This window comes from Sordaria macrospora, chromosome 6 (genome assembly GCF_033870435.1).
Source record: "Sordaria macrospora chromosome 6, complete sequence".
NCBI classification, from domain to species: Eukaryota; Fungi; Ascomycota; class Sordariomycetes; order Sordariales; family Sordariaceae; genus Sordaria; species Sordaria macrospora.
In genome coordinates this window covers 99,559-114,576 of record NC_089376.1, presented here as the reverse complement: position 1 = coordinate 114,576, position 15,018 = coordinate 99,559, and the positions used below count along the sequence as shown (strand labels likewise).

The following is a 15,018-nucleotide window of genomic DNA, read 5'->3' as shown; positions in this document are numbered from 1 at the left end:
AACGTGGGACTTGATGCCGGTTAAATTCGTTTCCCAACGTTGCTGTCCCGGCTGGTGCCGTAGGGTAAAATGCGAAGCAAGCAGGTATTTTTAGATACAATTTGGCTGTTTCTGACCGATGGGTCTTTTGATGATGATCAATGTGCGAAGGGGCACTGTTTTGTGTATACTGTAAGACTTGACTGGACACGAGTCGCTTTGGAAAGTCGAAATGTCGATGAACGTCGTGGGAGTGAAGAGGCTTGCCCCCAATGGAAAGGAGAGGTGACGGACGATGTGATAGCGCTGAGAAAGTCGAGTTCGTTTCTTCTGTATGACTTCCAGATAGACGATGAAGCTGGTCCTCGCAGCAAGACGATGTGCAGTCTTCCAGGTGAGATAACAAGATGTCTCGAGATGCCAACAACAACGACCACGAACACCACAAGGAAACTGAGGGGAAAAGACGCGCAACACCCAGGACTGGAAGCGCCCAGCGCCCAGCGCCGGGTGCCCTGGCTCATGTGATCATCGCCCTCTTCTCGCTCTCGCTCCGGATCGCATCGGGAAGTCGTACTGTAACCCGGCGTTACTCCACCACCCTCCACCTTCCGATGGCTCATCCCGATTCGATGATGCTGTGATCATATCCCCACACACGCTAGGTACCCCAGATTTTTCCCCTCCAGTGTGTTTAACCGAGTTGGGATCCACGGTCATGGCTCGGCTATGTTGACAATGTTGCTCGCTCGACGAAGCAGGGGAACGTTTGGATTGTTGAAAGGAGTTTCAAGTTCGTTTTCTGAACTGCCTGATGGAAAGGCCGAAGGGAAACCGCTGAAATTTTTAATAGAACAGATGTTTGAGCTACCTTACCCTCCAAGTTTTGGCATGAAATCGTGAGAGTACAATACGCCCGAACGCCGTCCACCAAAGTCCCAAGTCCTAATATCCTGACCATACTCGTATTTCCAAGACCTTTCCGCACATTCACCACAAAACAGGAACTCACCAGCAACTACCACCGACCTCCTTAATCCAACCCAACCCATCCCTTCTTAAGCTCTCGCCTGCGTTGCCTGCGTAGCCTGCGTCGCTCCCATCCCCTGTTGCCCAGGCCCAGTCGGAACGACCTTGAACCCCTCCGAGACAACCTTGGAAATTTCCTCATTCTTATGCTGCAACAGTCCCAGCGCAAAAGCAACATCATTCCACTGCCTCTCCGTATCACACCTTTGCAGCCTCGCCGCCAGCTTTTCAGCCAGCTGCTTAGCATGTTTATCCTTCTCCACGAAGCCAAGCAGGAACTTGACCACCCTCCTGAACCCTTCCTCTTCCAAAGATGGGTCAGAGGATAACAAAGAGAACATGTCGACGAAGTGGTTATACACCGCATTATCCTTTGTGGAAAGTTCGGTGAAGAACATTCTTGACAAATCAGCGATGCGCTTGTCGCCGTCTTCGAGACAGAGTGCCATTGACGCCAGTTGGCCCTTGACTTTGACCTGTCCGGCCAAGATGAGGAAGGTGAGGGTCATCAAGCATGTGCGCTTGACGGAGGGATCGGGGTCCGACAGGCGACGGTAGAGAAAATCAGTGTTTTCGTCGATGAGGTGGTTGAAGCACACGGCCATGTCGCCGAGAGCAATGACGGCGTTGGAACGCACGGTGGGATCGACGGAGCGCTCCATGATGGTGATGAGAAGCGGGAGGTTGGCTTCGCAGTATTCGGACGACACGCACATGAGCTTGGCGAGACACAAGGTGGCGGCCTGTTGGAGCTCGCGGTTGCGGTAGGTAGTGTTGTTTGCGCAGATTTCGGAGACCATGGGGCCGAACATGGCGAGAAGGGATTGTGGCCCGTAGAGCAGTTCGCGCTCGCGGATGTGGAAGATAGCTTCGGTGAAGTCGTCTTCGGTGGTGCCGCCGATGAGGTCCAGTTCGTCTTGGTCCTCTTCGTCCTTGGTGGCTTTGGGGCCGGCTGATTTGCGGCGGTTGGCGGACGCCGAGGCCGAAAGGGATGTGCGCTTGTTGGTGGTTCCAGCTGCCTTCTCCTTCTCTTGTTTACGGCGCTTAAAGTCCAATTCGCACAGTTCCAAATGAACAATCTGCTTGATGGCTACGTGGCCGACAATAAAGAGGAGCTGGGAAAGGGCAATGGCGTGTTCTCGGTGTTGTTTCTTGGCTTCGGGATCTTCTGGTTGGGTCGCGACCGGTGCTTGGGCGGATGTGGGCTCGTCCTCGTCCATGGCGTCCGGGTTGGGCTCTTCAGCTGGCGTGGGCTCTGCCTTCTCTGTTGGTGATGGCTTCTCCTCATGGGAGGCCGAACGCGACTTGGGCGGGCGAGCAAACACAGCCCTGGTCTTGCGGCGGATAACCTCAGAGCACAGAACGTCGGGGTGCTTGGCGATGGCGTAAATGGCATTAATGGCTTGTTCGGCAACACCATACCATTCCTTGCTGTCAGTGGGCACCTCGGTGATGGCAGCGAGCTTGGTGAGGAGGGCATGATCGTTCGGCAGCCGGGAGAACTTGATACCGGAATCCTTGGACTGACGACCTGTGGGGTTGATGCGGCGAAGAGCGACGCAGGTATACTTGGCCAGCTGAAGGTCTGCCCGACCGTGAGCTCCGAGACCAGTACGAAGCATGGTCTCCATCTCGCCCACAACAATCTCGGGGTTGGCAGTGGCCAGCATACCCAGCACAATGATGGCGCCCCGACGCTGTGTCCTCGAGATCTCCCGCTTCTGCACACCATATACCTGCCACAGCTTGGCAATGACCAAGTCCGAGATCATGCCCGACTTCATCATGGTGCTAAGCAGCTGCTCCAACGAAGTCAACTCGGCAGGGGTAGCGCCAAACGTCAAACTGATCATGTTCCTCGCAATGTACGTCGCCGCATCATTGGCATTAAAGTTACCAGGCGCCTCAAAGAACAATCTCTTGTAGCACTCGATAAGATGGGTTTGCACACCCTTGCCTTCATCGCTGTTGCCCTTGGTCCAGATCAGCCTGAGCATGCGACGGATGCCGATCTTGTTCTGCTCGATGTTGTAGGCGTCGCCGATCTCGAAGTAGTCCATGGCTTCAATGACCTCGCTCTTGTTTTTGGATCCCAGTAGTTGGCAGACGGTCTCGGTGGCATCGTGGAGGACGTCGATGAACTTTAGCGCTTCGCTGTAGTAGCGCTTGGTTAGTGTGAGCTTCTCGATGGCTTCAGAGGTGGCTGCTTCTTCCTGGGCCTTGCGAATGGCTGCGATCTTTTCCTCTTCTGTCATCTCCGACGGCTGTTTCCTGGGGGATTCCATCATCTGAGTTGCATCGTCAAGAAGAGCTGGGTCTACCGTGGTGTTGCCGGCCTCGCCATCCAGTCCTGGAGCATCTACTGGTGGCTTCAAAGCGTTGAGCTCTTCTTCCACCTTGTTCAAGCGCTCTTGCCAATCCTTCCTGGCCAACTGGGCACCATGTAGAGCCGTGAAGGGATGAGTTCTGATCAACGTGCCAAGCAACTTGATGGCATTCCTCCTGACGTGACTGCTCTTGTCTTCGAGACTGCGGCATGCGAGCTCCGCGGCTTTCTGTCGTCGCTTGGGAAACTTTTGCTCCAACTCGCAAAGCTTGACGTAAACCTGGATGGCCCTGACACGACAATATGGGTTGATGTCGAGGAATCTCTCTTCCAAGACATCGAAGAAGGCGTTCATCTGGGTCTTGTGGTTTTCGCCTCTTTCTGCTGACTTGCTAAGGTGGATCAACATGTTGCCAAAGACCTCGATCAAAGCGCAACGTAGGGTGTATGATTCGCTATCCAACTGCTTGGCCAGCAGCGTCACCTGCTTGATGATGATTCTGGGTGCCAGCTCGGAAAGCTTGATCATGAAGGTCGAGACGGACTTGGGGCCCTTGTTGTCATTGCTGTTGAACTCCTTGTTACTGAGCTCTCGTAGGATTTCCTCAGCTAGCTGTGGGTAGTCGTATTGCTCGGCCAAGATATGGAGGAACTCGGCCATGGGCTCAGCCAAGTGCTCAAAGTAGGTCAAGTTCTGGACAATCGAGATTTGCGCGGCATAGCCGTGACCGTGATGCTTGATGGCCACACACAGCACCTTCCAGCAGTGCATACGAATACTGGTGTTCTTGGTTCGTTGTTCGCTCTCGAGTATCATATACACGGGTCGAGTCAACAGACCAATAAAGGTGTCGCGTTCCGAAGTGGTCATGAATATCCTGGCGAGCTTCAGCCTAAGAGCCTTGACCATGGTATTAAGAGCCGTTTCGAGTTGCGCTGACGAGTCCCAGGTGCCGTCTCTCCCTGTGGGCTTTTTTGACTTTCCGCGGCCTCTCGTCGTGACGGTATTCGAAGCCTTTTCGGCGGCCTTGGCCTCGACACCGGCGATGGTCCATTGTAGAAGGAAGGCGTATATGTCGAGAAGCTGCTTGTGGTGGGCGAGGAGCTCTTGTTCTTCGGCTTCTAGGTCGTGATGAACAACGTCGGCTTCGGCAGCCAGTCCCGAGGTAATCAGATCGAAGATTTTACTGAGCGCGTGTGCTGAGAGGAAGGAGGTGTATCTAGAGATCGAAGAGTGTTAGCCGCGGTCTCGTCAGTGGTCATGTGTTGCGATATCGATCCCGCAGACTAGTGGATGAGGTGTTGTCGCCTTTGGCACCAGAGATACAGGGACGTAGGGAAACCAAAAGAGGATGGAAGCGCACTTTAGTAGAAACTGCAAAGAGTCAAAGATGTGGGCGCGTGTAATGGCGTCTGGGTTCTCTGCGACGGCGTCGACGATGGGGTTGAGGATGCTGTTGATGAGGCCGTTGTCGCCGAGGGATTCGGGCTCGTTCTCGCAGTCGATAAGAGCGCTGTCAGCTTCTGGTGTTGGAATGCTGGCGGGATCGTCCATGTAATGCTTGAGCGCATTGTTGATGTCGAAGTTTATCGAGTCCATGATGGTTGGACTGGTCGCCTTGTCGGCGGGGGTATCAATCGAGTGAGGGCAGGGTATCGCGGAAGTGGTCAAGAAAAGACCAGGGGCCGAAACAGAACAAGACCGACAGGACTGGGCTGAAGGATAGGGCAATCGGCTTCCCTCAGCAGTGTCGATGGGGCGGGAGCTGGGTCGGGCTGTGGTGGTGATGTGTGCTGTTTTGTTTTGGTCAAGATTGAAATGTTCGGTTTCCCCTCGAATGCGACGGGATGAATTGCGCCGCGAGCTTGTTAGCGCTGTGCTACAGTGGTCTCAGTGGGGTTGTTTTTCAACTGTGGGGAGATCGACCCTAGCAACGGGGCGGGTACCTGACCTGTTTGTTGACTTTTGACGCGTGCCTGCACTCTGTCGCTTCAACTTTTGGGTGTTAGTCGTGTCTTGGATGGCCCGTGCACATGCCCCTCTTGCTGCGCTATTGATTTATTGTTTACCGCCAAAATAATTCCGTCACTGACATGGATTTCGACCGACAACTTACCTACTAGACACACCCAAACCTACCCCGAGAACACTTCTTTCCTCCCTGCTTTGTTTTGGTTTTGTTTTTCTCTCCTCTGCTTGGTCTCTTGTCTTGATAATTAATGGCCCTCGCGCTGGTTCTTGCTGGTCTCTCGACACTCGAATTTGCCTTGACCACCCTCGCGCTCGGCTCCAGTGTCAGTCGCATCATCCTCTACTAGAAGAATGGCGACCGTTCCCTCTACACGTCGCCAACGAGAAGAAGACCACATCCGCTTACACCAAGATGCGCCCTCCACTCAGGACACCGAAATGAGCGAGGAGGCCGACCAACAACACTATGGCAACCATGGCCACCATGCCGCTCACGACGACGAGGAGCAGCAACAACAACAACATGGCGAAGAAGAGGTCGAAGAGAGCAGTGTCACCGGAGGCGATGGGGAGCAGCAGGACGGCCATCACGACGACGAAGACGATGACCAGGACTCAATCTGTTCAGACAGCTCAGACGACGGCATCGTAGACCCCAACATCCAGGACGACATGGAGAAACTCCAAGACACCTTTCCCGGTTTCCGACAGCAATACCGCTTGATCAAGCGCATCGGTGAAGGTTAGACAGCCACAAAAAAAAAAAAAAAAAAAAAAAAAAAAGACGCTGTGGTTTTTCCAGCCAGGAGCGCTACTGACCACCTATTCTTTTTCCAGGCACCTTTTCGACCGTTTACAAAGCCGAAGACCTCGTCTACGACCAGTACGACAACTCGTGGGACTACGAAAAGGAAAGCGACAAGTGGGCGCCTCCCCCTCTCCGTACATACGGACGCAACTCGACTTCCAGTGCCATCACCCGCCCACGGCGCAAACCGAAATATGTCGCCATCAAGAAGATCTACGTCACCTCCTCTCCCACCCGTATTCTGAACGAGCTCGACCTGCTACACGACCTGCGCGGCTGTACATCAGTCTGTCCCTTGATCACGGCCTTCCGCGAAACCGACCAAGTCATCGCCATCCTCCCTTACTTCCGCCATGCCGATTTCCGTGAATACTTCCGCAAGATGACACCTACCGATATCGCCATCTACCTGCGCTCCCTCTTTACTGCTCTCGAGAGCGTCCACCATCACAAGATCCTTCACCGCGACATCAAACCGACCAACTTCCTTTACGACCCTTCCACCAAACGTGGTGTCCTCGTCGACTTTGGTCTTGCCGAGCGCGAAGGGTCCGAATGCAAACCATGTCTCTGCCATGAGGATCCAACCACACGGCGCAACCGTCTCCGCGCCGCCCACCAAAACTCCAGCGTCCCGCACAATGGCTACCCGAAACAAGACACCCGCCCATCGCGGCGCGCCAACCGCGCTGGCACCAGAGGCTTCCGCGCCCCCGAAGTGCTGTTCAAGTGTACGGAACAGACCACCAAAATCGATATCTGGTCCGCCGGCGTAATCCTCCTTACCATCTTGTCCAAGCGCTTCCCCTTCTTCAACTCAGCCGACGACGTCGAAGCCATGGTCGAGATTGCCACCATCTTTGGAATCAAGCGCATGCGACAGGCCGGCCAACTTCACGGGTGCATGTTTGAGACAACGATCCCGACCATTGGCACGCAAGGGTTCAGTTTTGAGCGCATTATTCTCTGGAGTACATGTCGGGAGACGGGCTTCAAGATGCCCGAGGATGAAAAGTTGGCGGTGGAGTTTCTGTCTAGGTGTATGGATCTGGATCCGGCGAGGAGAATCAGTGCGGAGGATGCATTGAATCATCCCTTTTTGCAGCTGGGACTAGAGAAGGAACAGGGCGGAAGTCAAAGCGGAGAGGACGAGGAAGAGGGAGAGGAGGATGAGATGGATATTTTGCGGGTTTAGTGGCCCGGATTTATGAATTGTGTTTGGAGTATTGTCTGACATGGGACAGTAAAACTAAAGTGAAGGCATTCAACCGGGACGGTAGCATAGCATAATAGGCGCTGGGCGTTAAAGGGGGGTCTGATGGTTCATAGCCGATTGATTAGATAGGCTCTTAGATACCACTAGGTTATGCCTTGGAATTATAATCTTGTGGCTTACTCCTGCAACGTTGGTCATTTCTCAGTTGTTCCGTTGTTGCCCCTTTGAGCAGCAGCACCGTGCAGTGTGTGAGTGAGCATCCGACAGCGCTTAACACGCGTTCACGTGACATCGCTACTCATCTCTCCCGTCACGGTCTGCTCGTCGCGTACCCTAAGTAAGCTTCCATCTTTTTAACATCTTTTTGTGCCGTCATCTTCATCAATCACGTCTCTTTGCGCTGGCGCCAGGCATCATTTTGTTCCAGTATTCAGGATTGTCCTAACATCCTCCAAGAAAACATCAGCTTTTCGCCCCTCCTCTTCTTATTTACCCCACTTTGACATCGCCGTGAACGTTCTTGTCATTTCGCCTTCGTCTCGAATTTACACCACAATCATCCATCACAACATCTCCTCACATCCTCCTCACCAGCGTCCAGCTCAGCAACCACACCAACACCCAAAATGGCCTCTACACTGCCAATACCCGATATCAACGTGATAGGTCCCTCATTCATTCAGAGGGACTCTCAGACTTCAGACAAACCACCACCAACCGACTTCAACCATCCCTACACTCCCTATCCCATCCAAACAGCCTTTATGCAAACTTTGTACTCTGTTCTAGATCGAACCGTCGCCGCTCCCTCCAACCCGACGACAACGACAACGACAACGAACACGAACACCGCCACTCCTTCGGCCACTTTCTCATCAACCGCCGCCACCCTCATCCCCAGCAGTTCCTCCAAGTCCCCATCACCACCCCGATTATGTAACCCTACCACCCTTCCTACCGTCCACACGGTCAACAGGGCCAATCAATCCTTACCAACGGCTACCAGCAAAGACACTTCTAAAGACAAAGGCAATGGTCCCAGCAGCAATGTCCCCAAGCCCAAGGGCCATGCACAAATTGCGCTCTTCGAATCCCCCACCGGCACCGGCAAATCCCTATCACTAATCTGCGCCTCCCTAACCTGGCTACGCAACCACAAGCGGTTACAATTCGAGACCGAAATCGACAAGATCAAGAAACAAATGGAGGCATCAGGAGAACCGGGGTGGATGGTAGAGAGTGCGTTGAAGAGGAAACGGGAGGAGCTGGCGCAAAGGTACGAAGAGATGGAGAGGACGCTGGAGAGGATAAGGGAACGGGAGAGGGAGATGGAGAAGGAAGGGGAGGAAGGTCATCAAGCGAGAGGTGGGAAGAGGAGGAAGTTGGATAGGGGGAAAGGGGATGAGGATGAAGGGGGGAAAAAGAAGAAGGGGAGCAGCGGGGGTAGAGGGTTGACGGCTAGTGATGAGGATAAGGAGTTTTTAATTGAGGATTGGAGGGATGAAGGGGGATTGGACGAGAATGATCCGATGGGTCAGTTGAGTAAGGAGACGAGAGAGCTTTTGGAGAAGGTGGGGATGGGGACTGCGGGTGGTAAGAAGGGAGGAGAGGAGGGAGCAGTGGCTGAGGAGGGGATTAAGGTGAGTTCCTTTGGATTTCATCAGGGGTTTCGCGAATGGGATGAAGCTTACAAGATGACAGATCTTCTACACCTCGAGGACGCATTCGCAGTTGACGCAGTTTATTCAGGAGTTGAGGAGACCAGAGTTTCCTGCTTCTGTTCCAACACTCGATGCTCACGAAGAACCGGCGAAAGAAATCGTCAAGCAGATTCCCCTTTCCTCACGGCAAAAACTCTGCATCAATCCCTCCGTCAACAAACTTGGCACCCTGGCAGCCATCAACGAGCGGTGTCAGTCCCTTCAACAACCAAAGACACCCAAAGAACACCGATGTCCCTATCTACCCAACGCTGCCAACCTCAAAGCTACCCACGAGTTCCGCGACACCGCTCTCGCCACCCTTCCAGACATCGAAGATCTCTACCAGACCGGCAAGCAGCTAAAAATCTGTCCATACTATGCCTCCCGTGCTGCCATTCCCGGAGCAGAGGTGATCACGTTACCATACCCTCTCCTCCTACAGAAAAGTGCCCGGGAGGCTTTGGGCATCAAGCTCGAAGGGAACATCGTCATCATAGACGAGGCGCACAACATCATGGACGCCGTATCCAACGTGCATGCAGCTGAGATCAAGTACACTGACCTCAAACGAGCCAAACTGTCACTAGGCATGTATTACCAACGGTTTTATCAGAAATTGAAAGGAGAAAACAGGGTCATGGTTGCGCAGCTACAAAGGGTCGTGGAAGCTTTGGGGGTATACATCAAGTCAAGACTGGGCAGAGCTGCCAAGGGGCTCAAGGAGAACCAGGAAGGAGTCGTGTACGACACCAACCTTTTGCTGGCGACGGGTGGCGCTGATCAGATCAACTTGTACAAGTTGATAAGGTATGTCCAGGAGAGCAAGTTGGCTTTCAAGCTCGAGGGGTATGCCAGTTATTGCGAAGAAGAAAGTCGGGATACGGATGATGAGGAAACTGAGAAGGAGATCAAGAAGAGGGAGGGCAGACCACCAGTGCTCCACACCCTGTGCTCGTTCTTGACGGCATTGACGAATCTGAGCTCGGAGGGGAGGCTCTTCTATGAGAAGATACCTCCACCTAAAGGCGAAATCCAGGATATGAAGCTCAGCTACATGCTTCTCTCACCGACACACGCCTTCTCCTCGATTGCGGAAAGCGCAAGGGCAGTCATCCTGGCCGGTGGAACCATGTCTCCTTTCGAGGACTATAAAGCACATTTGTTCCCGGACGTACCGCCAGAGAAGATCACGACACTCAGCTGCGGCCACGTCATCCCCAAAGAGAACCTCTGCGTCTGGACACTCGGGTCTATTGCGCCCGATCCAAAAATCGACACCGGAATCGGCGAGGACTGCTTCGACTTCACCTTCACCAAGCGCAACAACCCGAACATGATCAACCGCCTCGGCCTGGTCCTTCTCAACCTCTGCTCCATCGTGCCCGACGGCGTCGTCGCCTTCTTCCCCTCCTACATCTACCTAGAAGAAGCCATCAAAGTCTGGAAAATGTGCGACCAAGCCATGGGCCCCAAGCCCATCTGGGAGCGACTCGAAAGCAAGAAAGCCGTCTTCATGGACTCCAAAACCGAGTCAAGCGAGCAAACCCTGCAAAAGTACAGCGACGTCATCCACTCCGAAGTCCGTCCCATCTCCCCATCCGGAACTCGGGTCAAAGGCGCCCTGTTGCTCTCGGTAGTAGGCGGCAAGATGTCCGAAGGCATCAACTTCTCCGACCGCCTCGGCCGCTGCGTCGTCGTCATCGGCCTGCCTTATCCCAACGCTCACTCACCCGAATGGGTTGCCCGCAGGGAATATCTCGAAGACAACTTCATCGAGCGGTATAACGCCTCTCATCCCATAACCACAACCACACCCGCTCCCGCGCCCGTTATCCCGCCCCCGTCCAACACTCGCCACGTGCACTCATCCAGCAGCAGCAAAAGCAAAAAGAGAGATAGACATAATAACCCGCCCAACCTCGCCAAACTCGCCGCTCGCTCCGTCAACGTCTTTTACGAAAACGCCACCATGCGCGCCGTTAATCAGAGTATCGGCAGGGCGATAAGACATCAGAATGATTACGCGGCGATTATATTGATTGATCATCGGTATGAGAGGGAACATGTGCGCGCAAAGCTGCCGGGGTGGATCAGAGAGGGGTGGGAGGAGACGCAGAGGTTGGTGAAGGAGGATGGGAAGCCGCCCAAGGGACTGCAGTCGATGGTGGGGAGGGTTAATATGTTTTTTAGGGCCAAGAGGCAGAATTAGGAGCTGGAGGTGACGGGATTCTACTTGAGTTCAATGATGACTCGGAAGTCGGGAGGGTGCCCTGGTTTCATATCTGGAGGGTGACCGACCTTCGAGCCTGCCTGCAGGTGGTTATTTTTTCTTGTAAGTACATGAGTGTAGAGGTACCTGCTTGGTCAATCGATGACGGGAGTTGCCTTGAGGTTTCCTTGTCCTTGTTTTCTCGGTCGCTTCTGCCCACGTTATATGTAATTGCCCATGGCAAGCGAAGTTGAGACAGTTCTGGGGATGGTGACGAAACCGGCGGGGCATAAAACATGAAGCTGGATAATCGTGCAATCCGACCAAGAAGCTTCTCCTTTACCGTTCATCTACAAGGCTCAACAAGCGACCTCTCATCTGTCCATTATCTTCGCCTATCCAACAGAGACAGCCGTACTTCCATCAGATATTTCAACCGTCTCTAACCCGTTTCAGTCACAGTTGCATCGTCTCCCCGGTCCCCGCGCCCACACGCCAAATCGCCGGGCCGGGGCGAGCGGGGATATTGACGCGGGCAGTGCATACGGTACTGTGGGAGTATCATCAACAGTGGCCAATGATGTTGAACACTTGAACTCGATTTTTTCGTTCAACTAGCATTTCGATCATGTCCCTTGGTCATTGCCAAGCCACATTTGGGCGACGGAGGACAACCTGGACTCCAATACGCAATACTCAGTCACTGTTGGGGTAGCTGGTCTGCTTCTTTACCTCTTCCAAAAACACTTTCAACAAATATGCAGCAGCGCATCGTGGGGATACCAAGGCACGAACTGCCACAAAAGTTTTACGACGCAATCGATTTCGCCCGAGCATTGGGATACAGCCATATATGGATCGACTCCCTCTAAATCATCCAGGACAGCGACCAAGACTGGGAAGAGCATTCCTCGCTGATGGGCGATGGGTATTCCAATGCTTACTTGAACATTGCTGCCTCAGCTCTACCGGACAGCTCGGGCAGTCTCTTCCAAAATCGCTTCTATCACGCAGCTAACTATCGGACGGGAGAGTCTGTCAAGATGCCCTTGAATAGTTATACCAAGTGGGTACGGAATAAGGACTTCGTCAAGTGTTCCATCACCATTTGATACGCCATGGACCACGCACATGCTTATGTGTATGATAAGGCTGAAAATGGACGCTATCAGGAAGAACCACTGCTCGGCCGTGCTTGGGTCTTCCAGGAGAGGATACTGTCACGCAGGAACGTGCACATCACTTCCTCGGAAGTGATTTGGGAATGCCGCTCTGGCTTCTCCTGCGAATGCGGATAAATCGCCATGCCTATCCCCAAGTCCGGTCCGTCCTTGGGTACCTTTAGTATAGGCCACGATCCTTTCATGACCCGCGACAATCTCCAGTATGACCGCCGTGGTCTGTTTCGGGGCCCCTTTCCCAAGACCGCTAGTCTCACTGATGATCATCGCGTTCCAATTCCCAAGAAAGCAACATTCGTCGATATTTGCTTAAGTAAGCAGTCATCAGAAGAGGCGTTCGAGTTTTGGAGATCTCTGGTCAGCGAATATTCGCTGCTCGGCTTGACCTACGATTCCGACCGGGACGTTGCCCTCTCGGGTATACGGCAGGCGTTCAACGCTGATGGCAGGTTTCAGTATTACGCCGGCCTATGGATTCAAGACCTTCCGCGATCCTTACTCTGGACCAAGAACTGCAGACACGACGACGAACAGGAAAACCAGCTCAGTGCCCCTTCATGGTCATGGCTCTGCCGTTACAGAGGCAACCGCACCTTTGTTGACTAGCACTATCCAGGTGCCGAGTACTACCAAAATGACCCCCGGGTATCGACTCACGTTCCGGAGAATACCTTGAAGATCCTACGCGACCAGTCCCTCACCAGGATGAACACGGGTGACATTCCTATCCACATTACCGCGCCGTTCGTTTGTGCTCCGTTTAGATTAAGATCATTGTGGCTCTCGACGGAAAGCAATCTATGTTGGATTGCCGAACCCATGTGGGATCACTGGATCCTCGAGGATTTGAAACTTTTGGGTCGTCAGGGACATGGAGTTGCACGCGAACTGCAGGTGTTCTGTCTACTACTTGTGACGAGCCGTTCCAAGCACAGGAGTATTATCGCTGGGATAGAACAATAGGTAACAGAGTAGTAGCCGAAAGGTACTAGTAGATTGTGATAGCTATTGCTTGCTGAAGATCCGGTAACAAGAGGCCTGTGGAGGCCTTCTTTTATACCGGCCTTCCTGGACCCGATATACCGGACCCGGGGACCCGAGACGAAGGATCGGGTCCCCGGGACTTCGGGTCCTACCTAATTGGTCATCTAGTCTAGCCTACATAGGATTCTCTGAATGGATCGTAACACTACTCGGCTCCTCATGCCATCCAGACCGGGGGGATGTGGATGAATGCACCCTGTTGGTGGCCGAAGAAGATGGCTCGAGGGCTGATGAGAGTAGTACAAGATATACCAGGCTGGGCTTGATGAGACTCAGTATCGACCCCAAAAAGCTTAAAGAATTGCGCGAGAAGTCGGGTCTGCCAGATGACTATTTTCCGGAAACAACGGGGACCTTCAATAACGCACCGGTTAAGGGATTTATTATTATTTAAATTGGGCTTTAGTGTTGGAGAAAGAGAAACAAAACATACACATGCAGATGTCTTTCTTTCCTGTGTACCTACCTGTACTCGCACACATAGCCCGAAATCCCAACATGTATAAGTTCCCTTACGAGCGTCACTCCTAGCAAAAATGTGGAATAGTGCCTTGTGATGGAAACTTAGTAGATACCAACGTAACGTAACGTACACGTGCAAACAGGAAAACGTAGCATAAACGAGCATGAGTAGTATTGAACACAAGTGTCTGTGTTCGAGTTATTCTCATGAGCTAGCAAAGATTGAATGACCTAGAGCTGGAAGTTGTCTCCTCACTTGAGACCTGAATAATGTGCTCTATAATATACTCTTCATATCTGTCCTAATGTTTTTCATTGCGGGATGGATGCCTAATATACATATTATTTTTTTCGTATTTTAGTAGCATCTAACAGAAACATCCTTTATTAAACCCGACTAAGCTAATTGACTGAGAGAGTACCTACTACCTACCTATCTGGGTATCTCAAGCAGCTAGACAGAATTAGCAGAGGCTTCAACTTTGCTTAACACTTGAGTGAAAAATTCGAAGGGGAACCTGAGGGCTGGTAAAGGACGAGGACCGTACGGCCTAATGGTCAAAACCTCTCTCATCAAGAGCACACAAACACAAAGGTAGCGAGAACAACACCGGGGAGTCTTTTTCACAGCAGCCAGCCCTCCTCCTACATGTACAAAAAAAGGATTGAACCAAAAAGAACAAAAGGAAAGAAAAGAGCAGAGCAAAAAATTGGGATACAGAAGGACTCACCCCTGAATCAAACGCGTAGAGCAGCAGCTTGAAGCGGGTCCCAACCGCCCAATACCGTGACCGCAAGACCATCTGACCGTTCAGGAGCCCGGGTGTTCCAGTCCCATTTGTTGGAAGTATGCACGGCGGAAGTAATATATATAACTCTGATGTTGCTGCTTGCTGCCTGCTTGGGGATGGATGGATGGAATGATTGGTTGTGATGAAGGGTTATCGGCCATTAGGAGGCACGGGCCCGAGGGAAGGATGGGTTGAGGGTTGGAATGGAAGGTCGAGAGGTGGCAGCTGGGGCGTTGATGGAAGGTACAAGAATGAAAGGTATGTTCTAGCGGCTCGGCTTTTGTAGAGGGAACATGCC

General features: G+C 52.7%; 4 protein-coding genes across 4 annotated transcripts; 3 read left to right on the top strand and 1 right to left on the bottom strand.

The window, feature by feature from the left end:
• Positions 1-812: 812 nt before the first annotated feature.
• Positions 813-5,132, bottom strand: SMAC4_08639 (uncharacterized protein). The gene is made up of 2 exons (XM_003344395.2): positions 4,699-5,132; positions 813-4,554 (listed from the first exon to the last, which is right to left on the bottom strand). The coding sequence occupies exons 1-2, from the start codon at positions 4,932-4,934 to the stop codon at positions 1,038-1,040; spliced, it is 3,753 nt and encodes a 1,250-aa protein (XP_003344443.1). The 5' UTR covers positions 4,935-5,132; the 3' UTR covers positions 813-1,037.
• Positions 5,133-5,228: 96 nt separating this feature from the next.
• SMAC4_08638 (uncharacterized protein) lies at positions 5,229-7,702 on the top strand. Its single transcript, XM_003344394.2, has 2 exons — positions 5,229-6,048; positions 6,144-7,702. Exons 1-2 carry the CDS (start codon positions 5,658-5,660, stop codon positions 7,307-7,309), a joined length of 1,557 nt encoding a protein of 518 aa, XP_003344442.1. The 5' UTR covers positions 5,229-5,657; the 3' UTR covers positions 7,310-7,702.
• Positions 7,703-7,956: 254 nt separating this feature from the next.
• On the top strand, positions 7,957-11,242 carry SMAC4_08636 (uncharacterized protein; the record flags this gene model as incomplete). The annotated part of the gene is made up of 2 exons (XM_066090830.1): positions 7,957-8,970; positions 9,032-11,242. The coding sequence occupies 2 exons, from the start codon at positions 7,957-7,959 to the stop codon at positions 11,240-11,242; spliced, it is 3,225 nt and encodes a 1,074-aa protein (XP_065947369.1).
• Positions 11,243-12,546: 1,304 nt separating this feature from the next.
• SMAC4_08635 (uncharacterized protein) lies at positions 12,547-13,029 on the top strand (the record flags this gene model as incomplete). Its single annotated transcript, XM_003344391.1, has 1 exon — positions 12,547-13,029. The coding sequence occupies one exon, from the start codon at positions 12,547-12,549 to the stop codon at positions 13,027-13,029; it is 483 nt and encodes a 160-aa protein (XP_003344439.1).
• Between the last annotated feature and the right edge of the window lie 1,989 nt (positions 13,030-15,018).